Below are 27,106 nucleotides of genomic sequence, written 5' to 3'. Positions count from 1 at the left end.
GTAGCAGCCTTCATTTCCCTATTGTGCTCTAAAGGCTGACAGACCCCAGAGGCAGTGGTGGTCTTTGGCCATGAATGCTGTCTCAGCCTTTTATTGTTCTAGAGGCAGGGAAGAAGGGTAGGGGCTGGATGAAGATGCAGTTGCCGCTCATCTGTGTTACTGGGTTGCTGTAGATACTTGTTCAGGAGAGTTCCAGACTGCACTCTGGCTGATTCAGGGAAGGAATTGCTGACTGAATTCTGAAACACAATTTAACATTTTGTCAGGTGGAATCCTGAGATGCTGACTGGTCTCCAGCTTTGGCAGCCACCCTTACAGCTGCTTAAGAAGTTTCCGTAGTATTGACTGTCCTACCAAGAGTGCTGGGCAGAAAGCCTATTGAGCAGACTTTGGTTGTCTGGTTTTTCCTGTATTGAGGATCCAGGGGAAAGGCTCAGAGCCCAGGTGTCCATGTCCTGTAGTTCTTGCTGACTGACTTCTTGCTGAGGGCTCAGTGAATGCTCTCTTATCATGGCCCTTGTTCACTAGACAAGTTTTTGTTACCCTTTACTTTTGGGTGTGAGTGTTGTTTGTTGGTGATGCTAGGGGTCAGGCAGCTTCACAGATGCTAGGAGCACAATCTACTGCTGAGCTCTATCCCCAGGGCCCACTGTTGAGATTCATGTTTTTTTTCCCAATGAAAAGCTCTAACAAAGATCAGTGGTATACACTTTTAATCCCACCAGCCTGGAGGCAGAGGCAGGTGGATGTCTGTGAGTTCAAGGCCAGCCTGGTCTTCACAGAAAGCTCCAGGCCATCCAGGACTACATAGTGAGACCCAGTCTCAAGAAAAAGGAAAGAAAGAAAAAGGGGAGGTTGGGACAGCAGCCCTGATAGAAAGCTGTGCAACAGGAAAACCTGCCTTCTCGAAAGCAAAGAACACACTTCTAAGTCAGGTGTGTATTGTCCTTGATGTTGTCCTTGCACAGTACCTGAGAGCAGATAAGCAGGTGAAGCTTACCTGTGCCATTCACAATCTCCTCAGCTAGCAGAGATCTGTGGATTGCAGTGGAGCAGGTGTGGCCCTATGTGTGGCCCCTGTGTCTCCCTAGATAAGTCTGTTTGCTTAGTGCTGTTGTTGTGCCAGCTGCTGGCTCCTTGGTGCTCTGGGTGTATGTGAAGTACAAGAGATGACAATCTTATTGGCAAAGTGGGGACACACTGAGCAGAACAGGGTGTGGTGTGAGAAATTCTGTAGTCTGCTTCCTCCTCCCCCTCCCCCCCTCCAGAGGGAATGTCCTGTTTTGTCTTAACAAATTCCAAGGTGAGCTTTAGGGTCTTATAGCCTTTGGTTGCTCAAGTTGGAGCAGCCACCCCAACTTGAGAGCACACATCAAGGTCTTGAGTGTGCTTCCCTCTCAAGAGCCTGTAATGTAGGTGGCAGCACTGTGGAGACCATAATTCTTCAGTCCTTTGCTTCTTCTTGGCTAGGATCATGGAGAATTTATCAGCAAATCAGATTTAAATGTGTCCTGGGAGCCTGAGAAGGGCTTCTGAGGGAGGAGGTAGTGCTTAACAGCTGATTGTATGGTTATGTGTCATCTCCAAAGGGCAGTTAGAGGCCGCCTCTTGTGAGTTGGCTAATGTTGGTTTATGTGCATAATTTGTTTTCCTCTTTTTTAGCATGATGTCTCAAAGTCACTGGGACGAGAGGATAGAATTAGGAGGGGAGGGAGGGTTTTCAACCAGCTCTTGTTGGCTGTTGCAATCTCCTGACAAAGCCACCATTGTTTTGAATCAGTTGCCAGTTGGTTTAGTTTGAATCGCTCTGGTGCCCTGAAACTGGCTTCTTTTTTTCTACCTCTCCTGCTGCTCCTCTGGGGACAGGCCTGGAGGAGGACCACCAGTGTCATGGGAAGAGCAGTTTCCTTTACCATCCTAGAGCAGACTGCTGTGGCTGCTCCCCATGCTCATCCCATGCCTGTCCTGCCCCTTGGCTGGGCTGACGCCAGTGTTGTCTCTTATTAGTGCCCTTGAAGCATTGAATTTCCAGGAATCATGCTGCCTGATGGTGGCCTTGGCCTTACTTGGCACTGGCCTGCTTCGTGCAAGGACCACCTGCTCTGCTACGGCTGTTTGCTCGCTGTTGCCACTGCTACGACTGACCTTCCAACCAATTTTTTGGCCTAATTCCTGTCCCTATCTTGTGTACATGTTTCAAGCTACGGAGGCAATCAGCAGAAGCCAGGAATTCCTCTGGCTGAACTCCCAAAAGGCAGAGTGAGCCTCAGAGTCTCATTTGGTTTCTGAGCTAACTTCAGAGTGCTTTTTCTCACCTCCACCCCTCAGTGCAGTTTCATATCTCAGATCTAACTCCAGACATTTGGGAACTCCCAGCCCCAAAGCGGGAGAACATCAAGAACTGTGCTGGGTGGAGGTGGCCATCTAGGACAGTATTGGTAGTAACCAGGTTAAGATGTTCTTGGTGTATTAGAATTAGTAGCTCTTCAAGTGTGGTATGGTTACACACTGACTTCTGAACTGCCAAGAAGGAGAAAGTGCATTATGGGAAAAATTGTATTTAACTAAGACTTTTGTCTCAGACAGCCAAGTGTTTTGTTCCCCAAAGCTCCAATAGTGGAATAGAGCACACGACAGCAGAGCTTGGTGGCAGAAGGGATGTAGAATGACCTTTTCCACAGGCCTCACTGTTACTCAGAAAGAGTTTTATTTTTAAATTATCTTCATAGTTTGATTTAAGGGACATAGAAAAATCTTAAAAATAGATTACAAATACTGAACCAAGGTGTGTTGGCACATGTCTGTAGGTCCAAGCTGGTGGGCTGTCCAGGCAGGAGAGTTTGAGGCCATTGCCATACTTCACCTCCATCTTAGAAAACAGAGGGGGGTGGTGCAGCACTCTGGAGCAGAGGCAGGTCAATATCCAAGTTCAAGGCCAGGCTGATCTCCAGAGCGAGTCCAAGACAGCCAGGGCTACACAGAGAAACCCTGTCTCTAAAAACCAAAACAAACCCTAAAGACTGTGAAGCCAGTTTCAGGTTCTGTTGTTTATTTCTTAAGTAAAATTATCCCTTTTTGTTTTTCAGTTTTTGAGATAGAACCTCACTGTGTAATCCAGGCTACCTTCAAACTCTGATTCTTTGTATTGATAATTGGAAATAGCTGGGCAGTGGTGGTACACACCTTTAATCCCAGCACTCAGAAGGCAGAGGCAAGTGGATTTCTGTGAGTTCGAAGCCAGCCTCGTCTACAGAGTGATTTCCAGGACAGCCAAGGCTATACAGAGAAGCCCTGTGTCGAAAAACAAACAAACCAAAATCAAAACAAACAAAAAAACAAAACCAAAAACTCCCACAGAAATATAAGAATATTTTCTCGTTTTAATTTCACGTGTGGGATATGGGCTGCTTCAGACCATCTGGAGCAGCTGACTGTGATTTGCTTTGTGCTCTCACAATGGTATGGCTTTGCCAGCTGCAGATAGTTTGTGCAATTGTGTGATGTTTGGAATTCTGGGAACTTTTCAGAGGATATAAAAATACTAGGACCCTAAGAATTGGGTTCATGGCGTTGGTTGTTCATAAGGGTTGGTTTCAGTTTGTTAGTAATCAAGCTCAAAGAAGAAACAAGAAGAAAAATTAGATTTCAGGATCTCTATCTTTCTCCCCTCTCTCCTACCTTCTCTCCAGTCTAGTGATAAGGGCTGAAATCAGGGGGATAAAGGGTGGGAAAAGGAAGAACCACAGAGTAGCAAATCCAGCTACAGTCCTTTTGCTTCCATCTTCCAAAATTTGGAATTTCAGGCATAGGCATTTAACTTCACATTTAACTTTTTTTTTTACTTTTAATCTTATTTTATTTTTTGAGACAGGGTCTCATGGTGTATCAGTGGCTGGCCTGGAGCTCACTATTTAGACCATTCTGGTCTCAAATTCACAGAGCTCCTCCTGCCTCTGCCACTATTCCTGGCTAACTTTATTTATTTTTTGAGACAGGGTTTCATGTATTCCAGTTAGATCTTGAACTTACTTTGAGGCTGAGATGATCTTGAATTTATGATATTCCTCTATCTGCCTCCCAAGTGCTGGGATTATAGGTGTGTCCCACCATGCCCGGGGGACAAACCTGGAACTCTGTGCATGCTAGGCAAGCATGCCACTAGTTGAGCTACACTCCAACCCACAACCAACCATTTCTAATGGAATTCTCATGCATAAAATCTTCACTGCTTTCTTCAACACATTGAGTGCAATATAACTTAGTTTTGAGAACTAATTTGTTATTATTGTATGTACTAGTGCATGCCACTAGTGTGTGTGTGTGTGTGTGTGTGTGTGTGTGTGTACAAGCACTTCATTGGCTGCACCATTTCAGCAGTCTCACAAGTTACTATCTTTAAAATAATAAAAATGTTGTGGTGCTGAGGATAGAGCCAGCATCTCAACTGTGTTAGGGAGGCCCTCTTAACTCTTAACCACTGGCTACACCCTTAGCCCATGTGTTTTGTTTTTTTGAGACAGGGTGTAATGTAGTGAGAGTTTTTGCTTTGTTTTGAGGTAAGGTTTCTCTGAGTAGCGCTGGAACTCTGTGGCTGGCCTCAAGTTCACAGAGAGCTAGCTGCCTGCCTCTGCCTCCACATGCTACTCCTCTGCCTCCACATGCTACTCCGCCGCTGCTACTCTGTTGCTGAGGATCATCCTGATTCTTCTTCTAGTTACCAGGTGCTGAGATTATAGGTGTTTTCCTGGTAAAACTGAGTATTTCAGAAACCTGTTTCTGAATATTGTTTGCTGAATTATTCTTTTTTTTGTCTGTGAGTGGGAATTCTGTTTTATATGTCCATGCTTGTGTGTATGCACCCATGTGTGGAAGGCTGATCTTGATACTGGGTGTCTCTCATTTGTTCTACTCTTTTTTTAAATTTAAAATTAATTGTTACATGTGCTTATTTCTGTTAGTTTAATGGTAGTGGGCTAATAATGTTTATTGCTAGCTTTATAATTATCATGGTGGTATTATCTAACGTGCTATCATATTCAGTAAGGACACAGACACCTGTTGTAGTTGAGAATAGTCTTATGTCACCTAGGATAAGGCAGATATTAGCCCTCTAAACTACCTTTACCTCCTAGCAGAAATTTCATTCTTGGGCCATTTTCAGTTTTATTTGAAGAACATGTTTTAAAATGTTGATAAATTCCCAGATATGTTTTGGTTTTTCTATCTGTCCTTTCTTCCTTCCTTCTTGTGTGTGTGTGTGTGTATGTGTGTGTGTGTGTGTGTGTATGTATGTATGTGTGTGTGTGTATTTTTTTTTTTTGGGGGGGCAAAGAAACCTTTGCCACACCTAAGATCTCTAAATTTTTTCTTCCCTATTCTCTTTAAGGTTGTTTTTGGTGCTGGGATTTTGACCTAGAGTCCTTTGAAAGCCATGGAAATGATGGATCACTGAGCTACATTTCTACATCCTAGAAGTTTTAAACTTTTTAGTCCTTACTACTAAGGACTATGATCCATTTTGAGTTATATTATGAGGCAAGAGTTAACATTCACTTTATATAGTGTTTTGAGCATCCTTGTTTATATTTTCTTTCTCTTCGTATACTTTTTAAAAATTTATTTCTCCTCTCTTTTCTCGTTCTTATTTATCTGTTTGTTTATTTTTGAGGCAGGTCTCACTCTAGAGACTAGACTAGCCTGGAACTTAAAGAGATCTATCACCTGCCTCTGCCCCTCCAGTGCTGCAATTAAAGGTATGTGCTATCATACCTTGCTCCTTATTATAGGGGGATTGGTGGTGAGACTGAGAGAATTTCATGTAGACAAGGCTGGCTGAGAACTCAGTTTATAACTGAGAATGATCTTGAATTCCTGGTATTCCTTCCTCAGTAGGATTACAGGTAAATGCTACCATGCCCAGCTAGGGGAGTCTTTTGTTATTATCCTTTTTTTTTTTTATTTTGTTTTTATTTTTTTATGTGTATTAGTGTGAAGGTATCAGATCCCTTGGAATTAGGGTTACAGACAGTTATGAGCTGCCATGTGGGTGCTGGGAATTGAACCCAGGTCCTTGGAAAGAACAGACAGTGCTCTTAACCACTGAGCCATCTCTCCAGCCCCCTTGTTATTATTCTTTACTTCTGAAGATGCATTGGTCTGAAAGAGATGTATCTGAAATCCATGGGCTGGTGCACTGCCTTCTAGAAAAAAACCAGGCAGGTCCTCTGTGTTCTCCTTCCACCCCACTCAGCTTTTTAGCTGTCTAGACCAAGTGGTGCTGGATGAGGAACCTCACAGACATCTACCTCTCTGACATTTTCTTGCCAGAAAAGCAAGGGTAATGCTGGTGCTGAGATAAGAAACTCTCACTTTCAGGTCCTGTTAAAGAGCTGTAAAGCTTTGTCACCTAGTGCTTTTCTTCTTTGGTGTGTGAATTCTTTTGTTTTGCTTTGTTTTCCTAGACAGGGTTTCTCTTTGTAGCCTTGAATTGTTTTGTAGACCAGGCTGGCCTTGAACTCACAGAGATCTGACTGCCTCTGTTTCCCTCTGCTGGGATTAAAGGTGTGGGCCACCGTGTCAGGGCTGTATGAATTTCTAATAAACAAGAGAGACGCCCTGTGGTCATTCCTTTTCTGCCTTGGCCACACAGTAGCACAAATGCATTTCTTTTAATTATGTCCTAACAGCTCTGGAGGGCACGAGAAGTGTCACCTGCTCTGAAACCCTGATGTGTCCCAGATAGAACATCCAGTTTGCTCTAACCATTGACATCTGTAAATTCTGGCTCTAACAATCTCAAAGAAAGTGAAATCCAGAAAGATTAACTGTCTGCTCATACCCTAAGCTACAGTGGGGACACTGATGACCCTCTTCCCCTCTATCCTCTGGCCACAAATGACATGGTGATGGATTCTGAAATGTCTTTTAATTAGAAAAGCTGCCTCTTGATCATGGTTGGAAGGTACTCTGTTTTCATGAGTGAAGGCTGTCCTGGCTGGTTCTGCTGATGGATGAGGTGGGTTTCAGGACATGAGGTAGGCTTAGTGGACTACATCAGGCCCCTGCCAGGTCAGTGAACTCGGAGTTATCAGGTAAGCTCTTCTATAGGCTGAGAACGAGCTGCTGGCCTGTACACCACACAGAGCTGCAGAAGCTGCAGTAAAACCCCACTTAAGTGAGACATGGTGGCTCATGCCTGTGTTCCCAGCATCTAAGAAGCAGAAGGAGGAGGATCACTGTAAGTTTGATGCCATTCTGGTCTTTACACAGCAAATTTCAGTGTAGTCATATCTACATAGTAAGACCCTGTCTCAAAGCAAACAGGTAGGGAGATGGCTTTGTTGGTTAAGTGCTTTTTGGGCAAGCATGAGAATGTGAGTTCAGACCCCCAGCACTCTCCTAAAAATCGAGGCATAACTGCATGCAATTGTAGTCCCAGCACTGGGAAGGCAGAGACAGGAAGGCCCCTGAATTCTGTGGCCAGCCACGGTAACTAAATTGGTGAACTCCAGGTTCAGTGAGACGCCATCTCAAAAAATAAAGTTTTTTTCTTATTTGTTTGCATTAGCTATTAAGATGGAAAATAGCTATCATGGCAATAATATCCAAAGGGCTCATGTTATAATTGGGATATGATGATAAATTGGACCTTAGCTTATCTCCTACTGCCATTTGGAATTTTGTTGAAAAGGAAGGAGTTTAGGATGACAGCCAATTCTCAGAAGCATATGGAAGGAAGTCATCTGTAGCATGCTATAGAGGACTGATTTGGGGAGAATAGTGTGTGTGGGTGATGTTTTAAGACAGTTGCATATAGCCCAGGATGGCTTTGAACTCCTCATCCTCTTGCCTCTACCTCCTAAGAGTTAGGATAACAGGTTTGTGCCACTATGCCTAGCTAGTAAAGACAGGCTTTATTGGAATTTTGGATTTTATAAGGAAGGCAGTATAAGAGTGGATGATTGTTTTGCTGAATTGCTCTCCTTAAAGATAGTAAAAAAAGCCATGGTTAACCTTTTGAATTGACAGCAAAGAATGTGTCATATACCCATAAGGTACTTTTGTTGTTGTTGTTCAGTGTTAACTGGTGTAACCTACCCAACCACCCCTTCTTTGGGCACCTCTTGTTTGTGAGGGTTTTGTTGTTGTTGTTTTAACAATCTTGCTGTGTAGTTTGGGCTGGCCTGGAACTTTCTAAGTAGCTCAGAATGGCTTTGAACTTGTGGCAGTCTGTGCTTCTGCTTTCTGAGTACTGAGATTACAGGGTGTGCCACTGTGCTTGGCTCATTTGTGTTCCTTACATCCAGCATCTCTCTGTGGAGTGTACTCGTTCAGATTATTAAGGCTGGAGGCAAATTGAATTCTTTCTTGTCTAAAAAGAGAAAAGCCATTAGAAGACTATTTATAGGTCTTGGCTACCTAAGGAGTGTTACTTTATCCTTGAGACTGATCAGTCAGCTTCAGATTTCCCTGACTGCTAAGTAGGTTATGGAGCTGGCAGACAGAGCCTCTGAAATGACTAATGATGATGACGATATGTTAGTTTCATAGGCGCTCAGGAATATTTTATATTAGTCAGACTCCACTAGAGGAACAGAACTTATAGAATGAATAATATTAGAATGGCTTAGGGGCTGTGGTCCAGCTAGCCCAACAATGGCTTTCTATCAATGGAAAGTCCAAGAATCCAGTAATGGTTCAGTCCACAAGGCTGGAGGTCTCATTTAAGTCTTCAGTATATGCCAGAATCCTGAAGAAGTAAGCTCTAATGCCAGTGAAGGAATAGACTTACTGGCGAGAACAAGCAGGCAAAGAGAGCTAGCTTTCTTTTTCTGTGTCCTTTATATAGGCTGCCAGCAGAAGGTGTGGCCAAGATAAAAGTGGATCTTCTCACCTCAAAAGATCCAGATTAAAAGTAGGTTTAATTGAAGGGGGGGGGGGGGGAACCTTCACAGGTGTATTCAACTACTTGGGTGTTAGTAAATTCCAGATGTAGTCACATTGACAACAAAGAATAACCATCATAGTTTCCAAGCATGGCCTCTGTTGTTTTTTTTGTCCTCTGTTCCTGGACTCATTGCCTCTGTGAGCCATGTCACTGGCATTGGGTGGAAGTTTTCATTCTTACCTAACATCTTAACTTTTCCCATGATGAATTCTCTCATGGTACTGAGCACGTAGAACCAGTTCACTTGTGCCTGTGGTTCAGCCTTACTGTGCCCAGGAGGGTGCTTGTTGCCTTATCATCTAGGTGGGGCAGTATTAAACACATAAAATGGGGACGGTACTTCAATTTGGCCACCAAGTGATTTGATTTTTGTTTTGCTGGTTTCACTCACTGACATTTTGTTTTTATATTTTGAAGTATTATGAAAGTAATTATGATTAGAAATGTGATAATGTGTAATCATAAAAAATTTAGAAAACCAAGCATATCTCTATATGACATGGAAATAGAAACAAAATTGTCTAGTAGACAAAAAGGACTAATGAGAATGGAGAGGATAAGAAAGGGGAGGATAGGGTTATGGGAGGAACATGCTTAAATCATATGCGGATGTGAAAATATCCTTATGAAGCTCAGTACTGTATACAGTAAGTATAACCCAATGAAGGCCAAATAAATTCAGACCCTGCCTCCTCTCTTCCCTACACGCATGCTAAGCAGGTTGTGTACCACTAAACCATGTTGGTAGTTCTCCCTCCCTCTTTGTTAATTTTGACTATTCAAGTTGGCTGGAACTCCGGCATTCAGACAATCCTGTCTCAGCCTTTCCAGTTGTTGAGATCACGTCTGATACCACAAAGCCCAGCAAGAATTTTCTTTTTCTTAAAAAAATATAACTACGTGTATAGATAGGTATATGTGTGAATATATGTTTGTGTGTATATGTGCAATTGGAGTTCAGAGCTTGCTGTCATGTTGCTTCTTAGAGTGGCTGGCCAGTAGGCTCCACACACCCAGTACTTAAGTTATGTATGTGCCACCCTGTCCTACTTTTTATGTGAGTGGTGGGGATCTGAACACAGGTCCTCATGTTTGTACAGTAGGCACTTTGTAGGCTGAACAATCTCCTAGTCTCTGCAGGATGAGTTTTTTCTTGAGACTTGACAGTATGAACCACATGTTTAAATAGAAAAATAAATAGTCAAGAATTCTAAATGCAATGTTATCTGAGTCACAGTGTTAACAGTAGGAGACTGGACACAATTGGTGATAAAAGCCTAAGGTGGTGTCTTAGTCAGTGTTATATTACTGTGAAGAGATACCGTGACCAAAGCTACTCTTTGTTTGTTTTGTTGTTGTTTTTTGGTTTCTCAAGGCAGTGTTTCTCTGTGTAACCCTGCCTGTCCTGGAACTGACTAGGCTGTCCTCAGACTCAGAGATCCACCTGCCTCTGCCTCCTAAGTTCTGGGATTAAAGGTGTGTACCACCTGACCCCACAAGATTATTATTATTTTATTTGTTTTTTTAAAATCTATTGTTTATTTTTATTTGTCTGCATCAGTTTATGTGCATCAGATATATGCAGGTGCCTGCAGAGGCCAGCAGATGGCATCAGATTCCCAGGAACTGAGTTAACAGATGGTTGTAAGCTACCTGATGTGGTGCAGGGAACTGAACTCAGTCCTCTAAAAGAGCAGTACAGGCTTTTTTCCACTAAGCCATCTCTCCAGTCTCTCTCAAGGCAACTCTTATAAAAGAAACCATTTAATTGGGGCTTGCTTACAGTTTCAGAGTGTTAGTTCCTTATTGGCATGATAGGAAGCATGGCAGCATACAGCCAGACATACTGCTGGAGAGGTAGCTGAGAGTTCTATGTCTGGATCTGCAGGCAGCAGAAAGATGGGGGTGGGGGCAGAGAGGGAGAGAGGGGAAGAGAGAGAGAGAGAGAGAACCATTGGGCTTAGCTTGGGCTTTTGAAACAAGGCCACATCTACTCCAACAAGGCTATGGCTCCTAATCCTTCTAAATAGTGACACTTTCTAATGACAAAGATGAACCAGAGGCTCATTTTTATTTTTATTTTTATTAAGCAGCATATAACGTGCACATAGTGTATAATATGCTACATAGCCTTCTAGCAGGAACAGATGACCAAAGCTGAGAACTATTTTTCTCATCAGCTGGGAAAATGCTTCCTTAGTCAATGTTCTCCAGGACCCTGGACACATGGTAGCGATTGACTCTGGAGACATTTCTGTCTTGTTCCGTCAAATACCACTGGTACCAAAGTCAGGCAACTCTTTTTTTTTTTTTTTTCTTGCCCCCATTGGTGTACTTGTGGATGTAGTCAGTGGAAACCCCAGGGATGATCGAGCACACCACCATGACGGCAAGGCCAGGAAGAATCTCACCACATTTCCGCACCGTGACTCATACTCCAGACCGTCACCAGCTCCTCCAGCTCATTCTTATTTGAACCACCACAGGTGGTGTCCATGGAAGGGTTTCATGTTTATGGAAGGGTAACTGAGACAATCAGATAGCCACTTGCAGTTATTTTGTGGATGCTGTAAAGACCCATGTTGAGGATGGGCATGTGGTGCGCGCCCATCATCAGGCACTCAGAAAACTAAAGCGGTAGAACAGCGCAAGTCCAAGCCAGCCCAGGCTACTGAGGGGACACTGTCACACACAACAGAAAAAATTAGCCACGTTGAGTTTCCCTTCTTTCCATTAATCAGAATTAATGTCAAAATTGAAATCACTAAAAACATGTTCTGCAGGGCATGATGGTTCACACCTGTAGTCCCAGTACTGTGGAGGCAGAGGCAGGAGGATCTCTGTGAGTTTCAGGCCAGCTTACTCTCTACATAGTCAGTTCCAGGCCAGCCAAGGCCTCATAGTGAGACCCTGACTCAAACAAAACAGTAAGAAAACAACCCATAATGTTCAATTATCATAAGCAATTGAGCACTTCCGGAAGTGGGCCCAGGTAAGTATGTGGGAAGGTGGTGTGTATGAGGAGGGAGTGTTGGATTAAGAGGGGAACCTTGAATAACTTACTAAGTTGCTATCACTGATTGAAGCGTGATGTCTCTGTAAGTCCTCCCACCAACTAAATTCCACATGTATCCAAGAGATAAGGTATGAAAACAGTAAAAGGAAACCACTCATACCTAATGCATATAATCCCAGCACTTGGAAGGAAGATCCAGAGTTTAGGGTCATCTTCAGTTACATAATGAGTTTGAGGCTAGTTTGAGCTACATGAGACCCTCTCTCAAAACAAAACAAAGCAAAACAAAACAGATAACCAAAAAAAGAATGTACTAAAAAGTAGGAAAAGTTTTTAAGTATGTGTGTTTTAGCTGCATCTCTGGCACATTTCTAGGAATCATTAAACTTTAGAGATAAACTTTAGGTATAAATACTGGAATATTTATCACAGCGTTGCTGATAGTAGCAAAATTTGTTCTATGGGAAAGTTGTTAAATAGACTGATAAATATGTAGATAGGAACAGTCTATAATCAATAAAAGACTTTATTGGTATAATAAGATATAACATACAAGTGAAAATTGGGTTATAAAACAAATGTATGAACTGAGCATTATAGTTCTCATCAGGACTGCCGAGATCGAGGCCAGTTTGGGCTACCTAATGTGTTTCACACCAGCCAGGGCTACATAGGGAGACCCTGTCTCAAAAAGCCAAACTAACTAAAAAGCCCAAACTAACAAACCATACATACACTTAAAAACAAAAACAAAGCATTACTTCATATGTTTAACATGTTTATTTGCATATTATATCTTTATCTGAATGTATGTTACCCAATAAAAATGCATTATGAGTCAATAGTTTATAAGGCTGTCTTGAATAATGTCTAATCTGCATTGTGGAATTTGTAAAACTAGAAGGACCCAGAGAATACTTAGTATTGCAGTTTGTTACTGGGGAAAGGATTCAGATTATTATCAGACAGTTGGGAAGCTGTGGCAGGAATGCCAGGCTAGTCCTAATCAGTAGTAATGACTGTCCAAAGCATAGTAGAACCCAGAGTCATCCAAGAACAGTTTTTCCTGGGGACTGCATCACTGACCTTTTACCTCCAATCCTTCCAGTGGTGTCTAATACTTTCAGTTACATGCTCCTCTGGAGTTCGGAATTGTCTGATCATTCTTGCTCCAAAGTGCTCTCCATGGAGAGTCACTTAGTTTGTCCTGTGGCTAAAACCTTAGGCAAACATAACAGTCATACCAACCAGAACATTCCAAGAACCTGGAATTCACTACCCAAAAGCCCAACTTTCTTTACTTCCCAAGTTTGTTCCCCCCTCCCCCCCCGAGTCTCCATCTTGCTATGTACCTTTAGGTTATCCTAGAACTCACTGTGTAGCCCAGGCTGTAGATGATCCTCCTGCCTCAACCTCAAGTACATTACAGCTCTTTCACCATACCTGACTCCTTTCTAAAATTTGAACAGTGTTATGTCTAGATGGTAAAATTGCTGAGTTTTGCTTGTGTTTTTTCAACACTCATTGTTGTTTGATATTTCATTTGATATTTTATTTGATGTGGGTATACACAAAATTGAAAAGATTTTTTTAGAAGATAGTCAGAGACCAGTTATGGTGGCGCACATCTTTAATCCCAGCACTTAGAAGGCAGAGGTAGGTGGATGTCTGTGAATTCCAGGCCAGCCTGGTCTACAGAGCAAGTTCCAGGACAGCCAGAGCTACATACAGAGAAATGCTGTCTGGAAAAGAGAGAGAGAGAGAGAGAGAGAGAGAGAGAGAGAGAGAGAGATATTAAGCTAGCCAGTGGTGGTGCACACCTTTAATTCTCCCACTTAGGAGGCAGAGGCAGGCAATTCTCTAAGTTTGAAGCCAGTGTGGTCTCCAAAGTGAGTTCCAGGATGGCCAGGGCTACAAAGAGAAACCCTGTCTCAAACAAACAAAGAGATAAAAGTGAAAACTAATCTCTGAGCCAGGAAGTTGCCTCAGTGGATGAAAGTGCTTGTTGCACGAGCCAAGTAACTTCAGATTGATTCCTGGAACCCACATAACTGTGGAAGGAGAGAACTGAGTCTACAAGGTCCCTGACCTCCAGGAGAATGCCATGGCAAGCATACACGTGCCTACCCACAGACACCATGTGAACACACAATAATTAAATTTTATTAAAAAGAACAAAGAGCTGGGCAGTGGTGGCACGTACCTTTAGTCCCAGCATTTGGGAAGGCAGAAGCAGGTGGATATCGTGGGTTTGAGGCCAGCCTGTACAGAAAACTGTCTTAAGGAAAATAAACAAACAAATAGATAGAAGCGTATAAAGATGACACTAAAATTGAACAAATGACAGGTGGGCAGGGAAGGAAGCAATAAAATAAATGGTGAGGACCAGTAGCTCTAACTATACAAATATGTAGCCTTTTAAGACTGTTGAAAACAGAAGACAATCAGAAACCCAGGGATCTCTCTTTCTGTGTGTGTGTGTGTGTGTGTGTGTGTGTGTGTTTGTATGTGTTTCAGTGGGACAGATTTTCCTACTTTGTGCATGAGGACTTGGGTTAAATTACCAGCTCAGAAGAAAAGAGGAAGAAAAAAAAAGCTAGGAGGAACATTTGTAGAAACTTCACAAATGGTAATTATTACTATAATTTTACAAATAGAAAAAAAGACTTATCATCTCAGTGGATGTATAGCTCTAGTATGTAAGGTAGCTCACATACACACACATGCACAATAAACAAACAAACAAACAAATAAATGCTTATTAAAAACAAACATGTTACTTCATCCTCCCCACAAAAAAAGACAGAGAGCCTGAAAAGGCTGTTCATAAATGAAACACATACAGAGCCAACTACACAAGGTAGGTTTTAAATTTTTTTGTCACATTTGTTTATTATGTATATGGAGCTAGGTATGTGTGCCTGTGTGTCATGACAAAAGTAGAGTCAGAGGGCAACTTTCAGGGTTTAGTTCTCTTCCACTATGTGATCCCAAAGTTGAAACTCAGGTACTTAGTGGTGGCAGATGCCTTCACCTGCTGATCCAGCTTTTAAAAAGCATAAAGGTGAGAATTTTTTGTTTTGTGTTTTATGGGGTTTTTTATTGTTTTGTTTTCAGTTTTGAGCCAAGTTCTTGCTGTGTACCTGGCCGGCTGTTTGTTATATGTGTAACTATGTTATATGTCATATAACATATAACTATGTTATATGTCGAACTCATGGTAATCTTCCTGCTTGAACCTTCTGAGTGCTTGGTTTACAGGAACTCATGTTCCACCCAGCCTTACAGAGATTGTATTAATTATTAAATTCTTTTACAAACGATTCAAATTAAGTGAGTCCATCTACCCTCAACTCCACCTCACCCCAAAAGTCTGGTTCTGCCCCTGTTCCAGAGGAATTAGGGACCTAAGGCTCTAGGTTCAAATTTAATCTTCTGGCACACAACCCTGCCCTTCCTTACTGGTAACTGAACCTAGAGTTTTGTGCATGCTGAAACATGCTCTGTCACTCAGCAGCACCTCCAGCAAGAACATCTGACTATGGCTTCAAGTGATGCTGAGCTCTGAGTCCAGTTAGGGCCAGAATGTAATGCTTTAAAGCCCAGACAGGAACAGCTCTTGCTCTGTGCCAGGCCCTGATCCCCACAGCTGCTTGGGATCCACCCGGTTTTCCTGCTCAGTGGATGCCTTTGCCATTTTGGATTGTTTTTTGTTTGTTTGATTTTTTGAGACAGGGTTTCTGTGTGTGTAGCCCTGGCTGTCCTGGGACTCCCTCTGTAGACCAGGCTGGCCTCAAATTCACTGAGATCCGTTTGCCTCTGCCTCCCAAATGTGTGAGCCACCACTGCTTGCAGCACACTGCCATTTTGTACCAGGCGGTGGGCAGCTCCTGTGATTTGTTCAGAAAGCAACCACTCTGTTTTCCAGTCACATGCTCTACCGCTGGCTACATTGTCTACTCGTCAAGCCGTTCTGTGTCTGCATTTGCTTAGAATGCTATGAGTTTGGGAGAGTCTGTCTCCACGTGGATGGCAAGACCACAGGTCAGTAAGATGGCAGGATGAAGGGATAGAAGTGAGACCATACCATTAGCTAGACAAACTTTGTCTCGTTTTACTCAGGTTCCTGTACTTTTTATGTTTGTGGAAATGTTAATTTCCTGCTCTTTTTACCCAAGGACGAATATAAATCCTCACAGATATATCAGTGCAGGTGAGCTTGTCTTCATCTATGTGTTTCAGCACAGCTGTGTACTTTGAAGTTGGACAGGTCTGGAATAGGGACCTTACGCCCATGTTCCTGAGCCCTGCCAACTTCTCCACAGCACTTTCACTTCAGTTTAAAAGTAAAGATGACAAGTGGCACCCACAGAAGTTGAGTTTCAGACATAGGAGTAGGTTCTGAAAAGCTCTCTGGCTTGTCTGAGAGGTGTCTCTGCTGGAGAGTGGCTACAAGGTGCCACCTCTTGCATTGTACTCATGATAGCTTGTCTCCATGTCCTGGCTCCTCAGTGAGCCTTTGTCCCTCTGCAGCCTGTTAGTTTTGGCTCTAGTAGCCTTTGGATCAAGCCCAGATCCCAGGACAAGCCAACAGAAATGACTCTTTGAAGAAAAAGAGTTGGAGTGCTGGAGGAGGGACAAAATGGAGCATTATCCCTCTGCTCACTCCTTAAAGGCAGCATTTAATGACCACTGTCTGCCTGTCTGGGTGTGTGCACAGAATTGATGCATTCACAAGTTTATATCTCTGTATATAGCAAATTGCCTTCTAGAAGGCCTTATAAGGGCCTTAAAATAAAGGGCATTCAAAAACTTTATTTAAAAATAATGCATTATTATGTTTAATTAATTTGTATTCTCTACCCCTTTTGTATGTTTGTGGAGACTTAAGAGATGGCTCAGTGGTTAAGAGTGTTTGCCACTCTTCCAGAAGACCTGAGTTCTTCCAGCAGATCTGAGTTCAATTCTCATCACCCACTACAGGCAGTTCCAAGGAATCTGACTCCTTCTATTCTTCTAGCCTCTGCAGGCAGTGTGTGTGTGTGTGTGTGTGTGTGTGTGTGTGTGTGTGTAGACATATAGATATGTATATAAATAAATCTTGAAAACAAAAAAAAAAAAATGGAGCTAAGATATAGTTTAGTGGAATTGTACCAGCATATGGTCCTAGGGTCAATCCCCAGCATGGTTTAAAAAAAGGAAGCCATGCTATATAGTTCTTTGCAGCTCATGTGATTGTTTAGAAATGGACCACCTTGTTTTGTTTAGTTTTTATTTAACAATGCCCTTTATAGATTTTTGCCTTTATATCAGTATTATATATCAGCACATGTGTATTTTTTGGATTACCTCAGAATGTTCAACCATTTAGATATACTAGTATTTTAATTAATCTTTTTATTGGACATGTACTTCGTTTCCAACCTCTTCTACAATTTAATATCCCTTTATTTATGGCTTTGTGCCCATGTTTATATGGAGATGCAGAATTAATTTCTGCAGGACAGATTTTGGCTTAAAGGTATGTGCATATGAAGTGTGAATAGATAGTTGTCAGTTTGCAGCAAGAAGACTGTTGTTTGCCCATTGTTGTCCTCAGTGCCGGCTCAATGATAACTGTTCTTCTTTGTCCTGAGCTAGCTTAGAAATGCTATTAGCTAGTGTCTTATTTTACCTGAGAGAACAACTTAAAGGAGAAAGGATTTTACTTTGGTACAGGTTTTTCAGAGCTTTGGAAGGACATAGTGGAGCAAAGTTCACTTCATGGTGGCCAGGGAATAGACAGAAAAGAAGAAGCTGGGGACAAGGTCTTTCTGGGATGTTTCTCCAGACTACTTTTCTCCATTTAGGCCACAGGTTTTCAACCTATGGGTTGTGACCCCTTTGGGGGTCAAATGACCCTGTTACCTTAGACCATCAGGAAACACAGATACTATTCATAACACATTACTATTCATAACAGTAGCAACATTTCAGTTATGAAGTAGCAACAAAAATACTTTTATGTTTGGGAGTCACCACAACACTAGGAAAGTTGAGAAACCTTGATCTAGGCACTTCCTTTGGCACAGATACAAGGTCTCCCCAGAAAACTCAAGTGTTAAAGTCCTGCTGCCCAGTGTAGCAGTGGTCAGAGCTGGCTCTTAAGGGGAAGTGACTCGATCTTGAGGGCTCTGTCTCAATCACTGGATTAATCAATTGGTAAATAGCTAGAATCTGCTGGCATTATTGGGAGACAATAAAAATTAAGAGGGAGTGTCCAGGGGCTGGAGAGATGACTCAGGTATTAAGAGCACTTGCTGCTCTTCCACAGGACCTGAGTTTAGTTACCAGCAGCCACATGATGGCTCACAACCATTTGTAACTATAGTTCCAAGGATTCTGATGCTCTCTTCTGGCCTTCAAGGGCACCAGGCACACATAGGCATACATGATACAAAACATCCATACATATAAAATTAAAAAATTCAAAAACAAGGAAGTGCCTATCTAAGGTGATAAACATTTGTTTACATCTCCAAAAAAAAAAAAAAAAAAAAAGCCAGGCAATATATGGGCAGACTGCATTCTGTTTATCCATTCATCTACTAGAATAGTTATTTTAATACCTTCGAGATACCACACTAGTAGATGAATGGATAAACAGAATGCAGTCTGCCCATATATTGTCTAGGTCACTGATGGCAGCAGAAGATACGATTCCACTCTCGTTTACATTGGTGAACCAAGGAGTTTAATTAGGGATACTTATAGCGTCCACACTACTGAAAAGTTGTCTGGTTTCCCCACCCCACAAATATTATATATATAAAATATATATTATATAATATAGAACATATTAATACAATATATTAATATATAATATTACATATATGAATTATTTTCTCAGGGCATGGAAAGGCCTGCAGGTTTACAGAGAGTGCCACCTTGTGAGCTCGGAGTGGGCCTTCTGTGCGCTGCCTTCTGAGCTTTCGCCCCTTTCCCTTACTTCAAGGGAATGTTAATGGGCCCAATCTTGGGAGGACCCTGTGTAAATAATCACAGCTACTTGGATTTCAAGATAAAAGGGCCATGCCATGCTCAGAGGATAGCATTCCACAACACTAAAGGATAGAAATCTTTCTTCCTCACCTCCCCCCTTTTGGTGGCAGTGCTAGAAACTCAAGGTCTTAGTGTATACTAGGCAGGTACTTCACTACTCAGCTACATCCCTAACTGGAGCTGTCAGATGCGGTGGGGTCAGCCATAGAAAGAAAGGGTGTTCTCCAGAGCTGCAATGTGGGTGAACTTTGAAAAGCTTTTGAAGAGAATTCAGACATTGAGGGCCACATACTGAGTAATCTCATTCATATGTAAAGTCCAGAATAGACAAGTGTGTGGAAATAGGGACAGATTGGTGATTAGGAGAAGAGGTAATGTGAACTATGGTGATTTAAGTGAAAATACCTCCCACAGGCTTACAGGGAATGGTGCTGTTAGGAGGTGTAGCCTTGTTGGAGTAGGTATGGCTCTGTTGGAGGAAGTGTGTTACTAGGGGTGGTCTTTGGGTCTCAAATGCTCAAGCCAGGCCCAGTGTCACACTCTCTTCCTGTTGCCTGCCAATCCAGATGTAGAACTCTCAGCTACCTCTCCAGTACCATGTCTGCCTGCTGATCACTACGCTTCTTACCATCATGATAATGGACTAAACTTTGGAACTATAAGCCTGCCCCAATTAAATGTTTTTCTTTATAAGAGTTGCTGTGGTCCTGGTGCTGTAAACTTTGAGGAGCCCGTTTTTATTTCTTGTAGTTAAAAGTTATATCATTAAGAACATAACAAGGAGTTTTCGTGTTTGTGATACTATGTCTGCATGCTTTGGCTTCCTTGGCACTGGAGGCTCTTCTGATTCAGTGATTCTCAGCCACGTGTTCCCATTGGATAGTTACTCTGAAATAGCCAGGGCCGGACTTGTTAGTAAATAGAGCTTCTTTTTAGGTAACAGGCAGAATAGTCAAATAACTTCTTTTGGGGATTCAGGCAAGTATCAAATTCTTCAGGACTTATTCCCTGGAGCCAAACAACTTCTCCAGAGCAGGATTGTGTTGGTGAAGCCTGCCCATCGATATTCAGGAAAATAGGAAGAGTGGAAACTGGAAATCTCATATTGAGTATTGAGACTTGTACCTAATTCTCCAGATTTAAGAGAAAAAAAAAACCTAGTGAATAAATACATAAATATAATGAGCTATCAGGTGGTCAGAATATTACCTGTGTTGCTAAATCACACTGAGGATGGGATTGTGAATGAGTCACTGGCTGGGTTTTTATTGTTGTTGTTGTCCATGTCCACTCTCCAATATCCAAGCAGGGTGAGCATGGGTAGCTTGCTCCCCAAAGGAAAGGAGAGCAGGACCTGACCATCCGTGCCTAGTTCCCTTTATATTGGTGTTGGCAGAGGACAGGTGGGCCAGGGCTGTTTTACCAGTGGGCATTCCTCCTGAGAACATCAGGAACAGTGAAGAGATGAAATTCGGTTGAATTGAACAGACGAATGGAGCTATAATTAGCAGCCTGTACTCTTGTTGTTGTTGGTTTTTTTGTTTGTTTGTTTGTTTTCCCAGAGGGAGCAAGTGTCTAATTCTACACCAGGAGGCAGAATCCATGACCCCTCCCTACCCTCCCTGTTTTCTTGATTAACCAGTGCTTTCTTGTGAGCCTTGCAGTCTAATTTTCATTCCAAAGCAGTTTCTTGCCAGACCTCTAAAGAATTCATGGTTTACTAGCTCCATCCAACAAAATTTTAAGAGGGGCCTTTGTTGGCCTGTGAACTTCCTGTTTTGTGTCAGGAACCCTCCTTCTAGGAAGGGGGCCAGGGACAGGAATGTATAAAGATTTCTTCATGGAAACATTAAGCATTTGTTTAATAACTGGGTTTAAAAGTACCTCCTCTTTGCCAGCACTGGGCCAGCAGTCCTAAGAGGAGTCAGAGCTAGACCGTGATATTTTCATAGGTTGAGGGTGGGGCTAAGTTGGTAAGTGTTCCTTGGGATCATGGCTGTGACACAAGAAGGACAAAGTTCAGACGTATGGGGTGGAAGAAGCTTCTAGGTATTAGGGAGAGACCAGGGATCTTACAAATTCTTTTTAGTATTTTTGATTGTGTTTTTAAAGAAGGCTATGGTTGGATTGTCTGAAAGATGTGTCCGTGTAGGTCAGCGTGGGAAGTGGAAATCTGATCAGAGAGATTTTTGTGTATCCTGCTTTTGGTGTGTTCTCACCAAGTGACTGCAACTGCATTATGGAGTCTTGGCTGTCCTGGCTTTGTAGACCAGGCTGGCCTTGAACTCACAGAGATCCACCTGCCTCTGCCTCCTGCATCCTGGGATCAAAGGTGTGCACCACCATGCCCAGCTGTGACATGGAGTCTTTTAAAGCAGCTTTTTCTAGTTTTGTGGGAAACAGACTTGTGGTATAAAGAAGGGTTCTGTATACATAGTCTCTCTTCCCTTTGGGAGGTGCCAGGGCTCATTAGGAAAGAAACTGACAGAAATTTATAATACTTCTATTCACTGAGCTATACTCCCCAGCTTTCTTCACTGTTTTTAACATATGACATTGTACAACTATGATCAATGGATGACACCATTCTGTATACCAGACAGGTTTTGGAATAGTTTCTTGATGTGTGTATAGCGCCACTTGCTGGTTGCACAGACATTGCAGAAACACAGGATGATGGTGGAAGTTTAGAAATCCGTGTGTTCCTGGTGAAGTTTGCCTGTTTTTGCTTTAAGTATCCTGAATAAGAGAAATGTCTCAGCAAGCAGTTGGAGAGAACCAAGGAACCCTCACACTGTAGCTCAATATTTTTCTCTGCATCTTCTACTCCCATCATGATACCTATCTGAAGGTGGCTTGTAATCTGATGGAGAAGTTTTCATAGCACACTGGCCCCCTTTGTCATAGGTGCACAGTGGAGGTAAGGCTGGGATAGGTCAGCCTGGTGGCTAACTCTGACTGATCTTTACAGGGCCCTAGTGTCTGTTTCTTCCTGGGACCCTAGGTCCATCACAGCTCTTTGTAGCTCCTTGCAGCCATTTCTGAGGTAGCTAGCACTCAGTCAGATTGTAGGGCTGATGAGCACATGGTACAACTATGGAATCCCTGGCTTCACAAGGAAGGAGTACAGTTATAGAAAAAGCTTTTAGTTTGGTTTAGTTTTGTTCCTTAATTTCATTTGTATGGTAGAACTACATGCCAGCCAGGCCTGGAATTGCTGGTTGAGTGAGTAGATGGAAAGCCCATGGCTCTGCAGCTGCTTCCATATCCTCAGGCATCTGTTCCTGGGATTGAAGTAGACACAAAGCATCTCCATTTCCGTGTGTGTGTGTGTGTGTGTGTGTGTGTGTGTTTGTACATTTACATGTGTACATGTACATACACAGACACACCCTCATCTAACCCTTATTAAAACCACTATGGAGGAGATGGCATTATTGTGATTTTACCCAGCAAACAGAAGCGCCAGAACACCCCTTTACCAACGTAGTTGCATAGCTGAGGACCAGAGGCAGTGGGGGCTCCAGACCCCTCAGCTATGGCCTTATGATCCCAGATGGAGCTGATCAGTCACATGAGGTGGGTTAGTCATGCCTTTGGAGTGGCAATTGAAAGAAAAGGAAGTGGGGAAACTATTGAGAGGCTCCTGACCCTTTGGGTTGAGACTGTTACTGTTGTTGTGCTTTCCAGTTACTAAGAGGATGTGTTTTGATACTTTCTAGGGGTGGATCACAGCGTTCTTTCTTTCTTCAAGAAAGAGTTATTTTTATTTTATGTGTATGAGTGGTTTGCCTGCATGTTTGTAAATGCATTGCATGCCTGTAGTCTGTGGAAACCAGAAGGCATCCGATGCCCTGGAACTGTCCTTACAGGCTAGTGTGAGCCACTATATAGGTCCTATAAACTGAACACCAGCCTTCTGCAAGAGTAGCAGCAATTACTTTTTAATGGCTGAGCTACCTTTGAGTTGCTGGGGCCACATCTTTCTGTCTGACATAATCCACAGCCTGGGCCCTGATGGTGTGGGTAGAAAGACATGACTGCTTCTGCCAGGTGTTCAGCAGGTATAAGAAAGGGAGCTTTCCTTACAAGCTTTCAGGTTCACTTAATGTCTTGTTTGGATACCTCTAAATTCTTGAGCTTCCATGACTGGGCACACGTGTGTCACTCATGTGACCTCTCTGAGTAGGTTTGGAGAAGGGGCAGGGCTGTGATCTGCCATCAGATAGATGCTCTTCAGCACCCCTATGAACCAAAGATAGTGTCTTACTGTCTCAAGCCATCAGGAAAAGGGGTTAGCCTAGGAGAGTCCAGCACTGGCCCAAAGCAAGATAGTGTTACAGCAGTGTCTGAAAGGTAGAGCAGGGACCAGGTAGAAAGAGTAAAGACCAGACCATGTGTGTCAAAGCAGAAGGGGCTTGGATGTCTCAAGGCTGGTCTCAAAGCCCCCGTCAGTGCTACCTTTAAATGTAAGAGCATGCCTCAGAATTCTAGAATTGGATACTGTAGAGATGACTCAGTGGTTAAGAGCACTTGATGCTCCTCCAGAGGATCTAAGTTCAGTTCCCCACACCCACGTCAGGTGACTCATAACCACCTGTAACTTCAACTCCAGAAGATTTAAAGCTCTCTTCAGGCCTCCATGGGTACCCACACATAAGTCAGTCTCTCTGTCTCTCTCTTTTTCTCTCCTCTCTTTCTCTCACATGCACACACACACACAAATTTAAAAATAAATCTAAAAAAATTCTTGTACAGTAAGTTGAGAGCACTCACAGACTAGGCTAATCACAGGCAACAGCCGTCTTGGCAGTTCAGTTTCCAGGTGCTGTGCCAGCAGCTACTTCTGAGCTACTGAGGGGAATCACTTCTCAGGCGGCTTGAGATGGGCAGTGGTGACTGAGAACAAAAGAAGTGGGTCAAGACCTGATTTTTTTTTTTTTTAATTGGGTTTCCATAGTCAAGCCATGTTAGTCTAGGCTGGCCTTGAATTCACAGTCCTCTGCCTGTACCTCCTGAGTGTTGGAATTAAAGATATGTGCCACCATACCTGGCAACACATCTTTTAAATGTTTAATTAGGAGAAACTTTAATGGTAAGCAGGATCCCAAAGGATACAGCAAGCCCCATGTCTTACAAGATTGCAGCATGTCCTGTCAGCCTGGCCTCTCAGGTGTCATGCCCGCCTCCCCATATGCGCTAAAGAAGTTCCAGAGTGACTCTTCTCTCAAGCCTAGCCTGTAATGGACCCACCCAGGGTTCTAGAGTCTGGAATGATTATTAGGTCTTTTATTTTATTTTCTGAAGAGCTGCTGACTCTCTTTTCTTTGTCTTGCTTTCCAGTGGGAAGTTAGTGTCTCCAAAGTGGAAAAATTTCAAGGGCCTGAAGCTCCAGTGGCGTGACAAGATCCGGCTCAACAATGCCATCTGGAGGGCATGGTATATGCAGTGTAAGTGTGTTGCCAGCTTGGCCGTGGGGATGCTATGCCACAAGGGACCTCAATTCTGTGGCATCAGAACTCTGCATCTTAAGAGGCCTGAGCATCTTGGGTTTATAGCCTTCTCTTAAAACATGTTTTCAGCAGAATCTTTCTTGAGCAGTCTATGTGATGGGAAACCAAGCTATAATACATCCCAGGAACCAGGGCATTTACCAGCCATCAGGCAAAGTCACCCAACAGCACAGAGTCTGGAGGGACAGACAAGTGAGACCCTTACCACAGTATGTATTGCATGCTGGGTACTTGGCCCTAAGGAGTAAGGTTATTTTTTAGGAGAGTTGGGAGACATTTGAAGAGCCAAAGAGCAGTTTCTCTTCCCAGCAGTTGAAGAAGACACATATTCTACTGTACAGCTTTTGTCCCTGACAAGCTTGAGGATGGAAGGATGCAGGCTTGAGGAGCCAGGCAGGCTCTTCCTGCTCACTGGCCACATTTGTATTGATGAGCAACTTTATTTCTTACTCAGATATACTGGCATTCTTTGCCTTGGGCCTGCATGCTTTTATTTCTCAGAACTGTACATTTCTGCAGTGGAACAAGGGAAGAACATTCAAGGGTATAGCAGTTTGGGCAGAGCTTCTTCAGGGATCTTATAAGGTACAGTTATGATGTCTCTCTTCTCCCAACACAGATTTGGAGAAGCGCAAGAATCCCGTGTGCCACTTTGTCACCCCACTAGATGGCTCTGTTGATGTAGATGAACACCGTCGGCCAGAGGTACTTAACCAGCAAGTACTGAATAGAGAGTAGGAGGGAGGATGTTGGGAAAGGAAAATGCCTTCATTTCTGAAGCAATAACCCACCAAAGGGCCAAGTTGGGTGGGAGAAACTGTAGGGAATAGGGGAGCCTGTGCTGTGCTATTAGTTGGCATGACTGGAGGAGGTTAGCTTCTAACAGTTTCCAGCCCCAGAGATTCTATACTTAGACAAACTGACTTTCCGGTGCCTCATTTTCTGCTTTCACCTAAAATTGGCATTTCTTCTGAGACTTACTCAAGAAAGCCTGGCTCTGGAGCAATTAGAGAAGGCCCAGCTCTAGCTCAGTTGAAGAGCACATGCATAGGCTCAAGGTTCCATCCCCAGTACTACAAGCAAAACAACCACTCCAGAACTCGCTGTTCTCCAGATGAAACTAGAGACAGCTTAGTTGGTTGAGTGCATTCCTAGCATGCACCAACCCCTGGCTTCTGTCTCTAGCACCACACAAACTGGGCATACTCTGCAGCCCCCAGAACGTGGGAGGGAGAAATGAGAAAATCAGAAGTTTAAGGAGGCCAGCTTGAAACATGAGACCCTACTTTAAAAGAAAGAAAATCAAAAAACAGAAGAAAACACACAATATGGGAGATGAAAAGAGTTTGAAGAAAGAGTGGCTTATTTTTAATTTTATTTTTATTGTAAGTTTTATTATGTTGGTACTAAGGGTAGAATACAGGACCTCTTACATGCCAAGCAGGTTCTATACCATTGAGCTTATACCTCCTGCCCCAAAAGAGTAAATTAAATTTTTTCTATTAGATTTTATTTATTTATTTATTTGTGTGTGTGTGTGTGTGTGTGTGTGTGTGTGTGTGTGTGTGTGTATGCATGCATGCATCACAGCATGTATGTGGAGGTCAGAGGACAACTTTTGAGAGTCCTTGCTTTTCACCATGTGGGTCCCAAGGATCAAATTCAGATCAGAAGGCTCGACAGGATGAGCCATCTCTTCAGCCCTCGTTTTCTCTCTTTGAGAACATGGCAGCTACTCCTGGAGAGGGGCATTTGTGGGCCACATGTGAATTTCTTTAGCAGCCTCAGGCAAGGAGGAGGATCTCTGTGTGCTTTCTCTGTACCCAATACAGTGTCACCCTTGGTGTCATGGGTGTTGATATGAAGACACATTTGTAGCTAGAGTTCACATTGTAGCTCAGAAGAGAAGAGGGGTGCTCAGTGAGGAGGAAGTCTTAGTTACTCAACAGCATTGGGATTTTTCTGACCAAGAAAACCATCTGAGGTCACCTTAGTGATGGGTGCTAGGTGTTTGTGGGCTGAGATTTGATCATGCAAGACCTGCTTTTCATTTTGGCCTCTTGGTTGTAGGCCATCACCACAGAGGGCAAATACTGGAAAAGTCGAATTGAGATTGTGATCCGGGAGTATCATAAGTGGAGAACCTACTTCAAGAAAAGGGTATGTATTGGCAAGGGCTCTCGAAAGAGCATATTCTGGAAGCTCTGGGGCAGGGGCTGGTGATTGGGTAGGTGGGAGATGGGTCTGTATTCAGAATGTGGCCTGAGGCCCTAGTCTCACAACTGCCCACCCGTCATGGAGCATGATGTGGGAATATTGTACGTAGCATTTTAAGCACAAGTAGTGGCTATGGTTTTCTCAAACAAGAATAGAGCTATTTCCTTCTTTGTGTCCACATCCATGGATAGCAGGCCAGTAGGATCCTATTCCCCAACTCACTTCCCAGAGAGTTTACTCCCATATAAGGAGGTGAAGTTGGGCCATCACCGGGTTCATGGTGGCTGCCTCATTTTGCTCCCTTTGCCCACAGCTGCAGCAGCACAAGGATGAGGACCTCTCTAGCCTGGCCCAGGTAAGTGAGCTTGGGAA

The 27,106-nt window shown here is 43.1% G+C and overlaps 1 protein-coding gene and 1 pseudogene across 1 annotated transcript in view; one reads left to right on the top strand and one right to left on the bottom strand.

Annotated features, from left to right (window-relative positions):
* The window catches only part of Mlxip (MLX interacting protein), a 62,359-nt gene that overhangs the window by 20,280 nt on the left and 14,973 nt on the right, over nucleotides 1–27,106 (top strand). Inside the window, exons 2-5 of the mRNA XM_021631373.2 lie at nucleotides 24,348–24,454; nucleotides 25,137–25,222; nucleotides 26,588–26,677; nucleotides 27,048–27,089. Of these exons, the coding sequence (XP_021487048.1) occupies nucleotides 24,348–24,454; nucleotides 25,137–25,222; nucleotides 26,588–26,677; nucleotides 27,048–27,089 (325 nt within the window). The remainder of the gene's footprint in view (nucleotides 1–24,347; nucleotides 24,455–25,136; nucleotides 25,223–26,587; nucleotides 26,678–27,047; nucleotides 27,090–27,106) is intronic.
* Nucleotides 11,144–16,259, bottom strand: LOC110545346 (NADH dehydrogenase [ubiquinone] 1 alpha subcomplex subunit 1-like; annotated as a pseudogene).

This window comes from Meriones unguiculatus, chromosome 4 (assembly GCF_030254825.1).
Source record: "Meriones unguiculatus strain TT.TT164.6M chromosome 4, Bangor_MerUng_6.1, whole genome shotgun sequence".
Lineage (NCBI taxonomy): Eukaryota > Metazoa > Chordata > Mammalia > Rodentia > Muridae > Meriones > Meriones unguiculatus.
The sequence above is the reverse complement of the archived record's forward strand: the minus strand, read 5'-3'. Positions and strand labels throughout refer to the sequence as shown.